Source organism: Saccostrea echinata, unplaced genomic scaffold, assembly GCF_033153115.1.
Source record: "Saccostrea echinata isolate AGI-Se365-2 ecotype Australia unplaced genomic scaffold, CSIRO_AGI_Sech_v1 ptg000003l, whole genome shotgun sequence".
NCBI classification, from domain to species: Eukaryota; Metazoa; Mollusca; class Bivalvia; order Ostreida; family Ostreidae; genus Saccostrea; species Saccostrea echinata.
The window spans coordinates 14,899,001-14,905,000 of record NW_026889752.1 but is presented as its reverse complement, the minus strand read 5'-3'; the positions used below and the strand labels follow the sequence as shown (position 1 = coordinate 14,905,000).

Sequence of the window (6,000 nt, the reverse complement as noted above, 5' to 3'; positions counted from 1 at the left end):
TAAAGAACATAATGAAAAAAATAAGACTAGTGTTTTCTTGATTTAACACTTTTTTAATAAAGATACTGCAATACTCTGACATCTTTTGGGATTGTGTAATTTAAAAGTTAAAAGACATAGTTTTTTGATTCTAAGTCTAATGGTTTTCTAGTTATGATTTTTCCATATTTGGCCATAGCGTCTTTATTAAAGGTCAGAGTGACCTGGTTTTAATATGCGACACATCTTCTATCCTAGATGTATCAGCTGACAAAGTTTGATAATTCTAGGCCTAATAGTATTAAAGTTATGAGCCGGGATGAAAAAGCTAACAGACGGACGGACATGAACGCTATAACATAATGCAACTTCACAAGATGGACACAACATGTTGTAAATATACTTTGAGACATTATTTACTAGATGATATAATAAGTTTTTTTGTACATCGACAGATATTTGATGGAACTTATTTTGTAAGAAATCAATGGAAAAATATTAATTCTTTATTATTATTTTCTCGGTAAAATAATTTTAAAAAATACAAAAATTGCACAGATTTGCTTTAGAATTGATGTAAATTTTACTGATTTTGTGGCATTTTTGGTAAACTTGAGCCTTAGATAGGTCAATTCGTTAAATAGGACGACCCCAGCGGTTCTGAGAAAAAAAGTATTGTCCTTTCTTCCAAAATTACAGTACCACTTTTAAGTTGGAATTACCAACTTTAAGGTTGGAAAAGCCAACTTTAAAGTTGGAATTACCAACTTAAAAAAAATATTATGTGGCACTAATACGCTGACGGAAGAAACAGTCATCCAGTCTCTTGACATTTATGAATAACTATATAGATATTAAGGGAAGTAACTCAATAATAAAGAAGGCGGTGCCGGTTTGTCTGTGTATTGTTTGTATATAAATATTTTAAGTCAATCTAGTTGTTGTAGGAAAAGAGGATACAATAATGTATATAATGCATAAACAATATGAAATAATTGGATTTTGGAGAAATCCTATGGTGAAAAATTATGTCAGTCCATTTCATCAAAATTTTGCACAGGAAATGTATATTGAGAATTGTAAAATCATTGATTTGATAAAATCTGAAAAAAAAAAGGTTGGCTTGGTTGGTTAAACTAACCAGATTATAACCTGTTTAATACCATCAAACCTACTCAAGAGTTCTTGAAAAACTCTATACAATATCCTGGAACCTTGCCAATGTCCTTAAACTGTTTTTTACACCAGTCATGAAATTATAGGGATAAAACTAAACAATTTTTTTTCTGCAATTTTTAGCTCCCCTTGACAAAGTCGAGAAAGCTTATGCTATACCCCCGTCGGCATTAGCATTGGCATCCTGATTAAGGATTTAGGCGCAAGTCCATTCACAAGTAACTATAAGCCCTACCTCGACCAAACTTGCATGGATGATGCATCCAGGGATGGACACTACCACACTTGCTTCGGATGCTGGATCTGACCTAGATTTTCCAGATGAGTGACCAGGTTAAAGTTTTTTGAGTGGGTCTATTCCAAAGTAACTAAGCCCTGCATTGACCAGACTTGCATGGATGATGCATCTAGGGATGACACTACCTCACTTTCTTCAGATGCTGGATATGACCTAAATTTTCCAGATGAGTGAACAGGTTGAAGTTTTTGGAGCAGGTCCATTCTCAGGTAACTATAAGCCTACCTTGACCAAACTTGCATGGATGAGGGTATCCAGGGATGGACACTACCACACTTGCTCTGGATTCTGGATCTGAGCTAGATTTTCCACATGAGTCAAAACGCTACTCCTCCTACAGTTTCGACCTCTTTTCAATATAATTTGGCACACAAGTAGACTACACTAAAATACATAATTTCTTTGTTTCCGTTTTTGATTTCGATGAACGGTGTTGCCATGGTTACTAAAAATAGAAATTTCCTTGAAATACTTTCAAAATGCTACTCCTCCTACAGTTTTGGTCTGATTTTAGTATAACTGGACACACAAGTAGACTACACTAAGATACATAATTCTCTCTACCAGTTTTTTAATTTTGATGAATAATGTTGCCATGGTTACTAAAAATAGAATTTTTTTGAAATACTTTCAAAACGCTACTCCTCCTACATGTTTTGTCTGATTTCAGTATAACTTGGCATACAAGTAGACTACACTGAGATACATAATTGTTATTATTGCTTTTTGATTTTGATGAGTGATGTTGCCATGGTCACTTAAACGAAATTTTTGTAAAATTATTTTAAAAAGCTACTCTGCCTACAGTTTTATTATGATTGCAATAATTCTTGCCACAAAAACAGACTAAACCAAGGATCATTATTCTATACATTGCTGTTGCAAAGTTTCAAGTCCAAGTGCTACTTTTATCTTCCTTTATAAGTACAACCAGTAGAGCTACAGTCTCATCAGCGACTTATGGGTTTTTTTGACTGAAATCTTTGTGGCACAAAACACACTAACTCCTTTTGAAATGTTTTTAAAATATACAGGAAATACTGACTAAGTAACCAATTAAGGAGGAAAGAAAAGGGGGGGGGGGGGGCTCTTAATCATATCGAATGGCAAACATATAAAGTTACAGTGAAGGAAGAATTTATTTTCTCTATAACTATAGACTTTATATCATTATAGTAGAGAAAATCTGTAGTGTATTACATTTAAAATAAATATTTTGTTATAACCACACTATCAATTTAATTTGCTTCAAAGATATTTAATGAACAAGATATCCGCAGTACTATGTTTAATTCTCAGAACAAGTTTTATCATGTATTTCTGTAGTAATTGGAAATATTTTCGTAATTTTGCTGCAGTGTTAGAAATAAATATTTTCGTAATTTTGCTGCAGTTTGTAACTTAATTAACTTGGATAATTATCTCTCCATTAATGATTTGTCATCTATAACATAACAACAAAATGTTGCAGTGCTTGAAGTATCTAATTATATCGCCTGTATTTCAATTAAATTTTTCAGCATCGTTCTACATACATGTAGGTACATACTTATAACAACATCTATTTCCCAGAGTAGATTAATAAATAACCTTACAGCAAAGTTAGAATAATACAAAAAATAATGTTAGAATATTGTGGATAATTTTTCCAACGAGATAATGATTCTTTAAGCACAATATGTTAATTATTAAATTAAAAAACCCGTAAATCCTTACTTTTAAACAGATAAGTCTTTCACTTCAGAGTTCTGAATGACACTGAAGACTGAACGATAACTGAACGCTGAACGCAAAGTGAATGAACGTACAGCGAACGCTGAACGCTATGTGAACGGTGAACGCGAGCGCATGGTGAACGCATAACTGTGAGTGGATGGAAAAATGGGAAAGTAGAATGTTTCAGGGACTGTATACTCATATGGGGAAAGGACTGGGGTATCATTTTGTGAGCTCATTGCTCACAGTATCTCTAGTTTTATTTTTGAGCTCACCACCTAAAGTGAGCTTTTCTGATCACATTTTGTCTAGCTGTCTGTCTGCCCATCTGTCTGTAAAATTCTCACATTTTTGACTTCTCAATAACCAATGGGCCAAATTCAACTAAACTTACCACAAGGATCGTTAGCTAAGGGGGATTCAAGTTTGTTTAAATGAAGGAACCCTTTAGAGTGGGGCCAAACTACAGGGTCACAGTTTTTCAAGGGAATATGAAATTTTATTTTAAAATTCTGTTGAAGAACAGCAGGGTTAAAGTAACTCAGGTGAGCATTGACCCATGAGCTTCTTGTTTATTGCAGCTGTTCTTAAAATGTTCCATTAATTCCTAGGAGGAAAAAGCAATAAGAAATAACAAAAACTACACAACAATAGATACCAAGAATAGTGGAGTGCGCTTCCACAACAATGCAGTAAAACAGCTCAATGAGGATTATCTGAAAGCCAAAGAGGAATACAGTGAACAGCAGAAAAGTATAGTAGCTGAAATCATTTCCATTGCTGGTATATATTTACATTTTCATGTGTGTGTGTGTGTGTGTGTGTGTGGAAGTTTGCAGTTTGTCACTGCATGTAACTTAAAAAAAAAACTACAGTCAAACCTGTATTAAGCAGTCACCTACGAGAACCATTAAAAGTGACCTTTATAGAGAGGTGACCTTTGAAAAGAGGTTCATCTTTTTTCAAGAAAATTTCTTTTCCAATTTATGCAAGTTCTGTGTTTTAAAATACTACATCATCACAATATTATTAAAGAAAGTTGTGTTTTAATTTGGACAATGGTCTCAGTTAGTTTTTTTTTTTTAAATCTAAATAGTCTCAAGATAAAGTTCAAGATAAATTTGATGACTCCAACAAAAAAAAATATTGAGATTAATAGGGCATTGCATTATCTTCCCTCCAAACAACAACAAAACTTTCTTTTATTATAAGATTACATTATCATGTTGTGCCATGAATAAAATATAATGTTTTTATTTTAATCTAAACTGCCTCTAAAAAACAAGTTTAGTTAGTCCTGATAATTGTATGTCTAATCATACATAAATAGGTAGCGTAATAAACATACAATCATAATATTCTCAGTTTATCAAAGCAGTGCATAATACAAATTGATATCAAATCCACAGGTGTTGTGAGCAATGAAGGGTGACTAATCCTTACTGCATCTTACCTAGTTGAAAATCACGAGATAATCAGGACACATTGACTACACAAAACAGTTAATTAGGGTTTCTACAAATAATATGTTTCCTATGTGTTAAAAACGGCATGTCATGCATTTACACAATTACACCTATCGGAGTTGGGCATGCCAAACATGAACTAATAGTTAGGAAACATCTAATTATTGTATCCATTAATACTAAGGGTGCCTTGTGTATTGTTCGGTATTTTTAAACCAGATTCCAGTTCAATAAGATTAAGATTCTCGTAAGTCCGTTTTCCTGATAACCTTTTTGGTCACTAGCACCCTTGTTTAGTTTTGTCAAAAAATAAAAAAAAAATTATCCAATACGTTATATGATTTTAATAAGGCCAATTATTTTTTCCATGATCTCGCTACACAAGACCAATTATTTACATTAGTGACAAAAATTGGGAGTCACCTGACTTTAGATCTGGTCACGTGCTCGGACAAAATGGCCGCTATATACGAGGTAAAACGGCGATTTTTACATGAAATTTGATGACCGCTGACTGCGTTACGCAGGTGACCGCCTAATAGAGTTACATTATGTAGGAAAATTCATTGGGAGGAAATAAAATGACCGCATAGGACAGGTGACCGCTGGATAAAGGTGACCGCTGTGACAAGTTTGACTGTATGTTGTCTTAGTCCAATGAATGTATTGTTTTTAACATCAAGAGGGAAAATAGATATTTACAATTTAAACAATCTAGTTTCAATTTAACCATTTAATGACCTTTTTAGGTCACCTTAGTCACTCAGGTGCCCTATTGCAACCTGTTTTTGTCCGTCAGCATGCATAGTCCGTTATTTGTCAGTTTAAAATTTTGGACATTTTCAGCTTCTTCTCTGGAACCACTGAACTAATACGAAAGTTTCAATTGTAGCTCTCCAACGATAGAGGGGCAAATAGTATCCATATCAGCATGGAAGTGGGACAGGTCGTCCAGTACACAAATGTGTATAAATAAATGAACGATGACTAGGGCTCTTAAAATTCATTTAATGTTATAGTTAGATTTTAAGGTCAAACAGTGATGATTTTGTTGATTTTACAAATGTACTTTCAATTAGGATACTTGAAAACTAAAGAACCGTCATAGTTTTTAACAGATTACTTTGTGAAATAGACGCTTCCTTGATTGTACCAACCTTTTTCTAAAAAGTTAGTGGACTCTGAAATTATTATAATGGAAAGAGTCAGTGTGTCATTCAGAATGCCGACGGGCAGTTATCAGATGCAAGTGTATTTATCAGCTGTTTATTAGAGATCCATCTCTCTTCTTCATCTGATAAGCCTTATGCACTGATATTTTCTTTTGTTCAGATTTTTTGGTAGAAAGATATTGACGGCTTTACT

The 6,000-nt window shown here is 33.5% G+C and overlaps 1 protein-coding gene across 1 annotated transcript in view; it reads left to right on the top strand.

The window, feature by feature from the left end:
- LOC133178607 (DNA mismatch repair protein Msh2-like) overlaps positions 1-6,000 on the top strand; it is a 337,373-nt gene that overhangs the window by 176,008 nt on the left and 155,365 nt on the right. Inside the window, exon 7 of the mRNA XM_061313340.1 lies at positions 3,781-3,952. Within this exon, the coding sequence (XP_061169324.1) occupies positions 3,781-3,952 (172 nt within the window). The remainder of the gene's footprint in view (positions 1-3,780; positions 3,953-6,000) is intronic.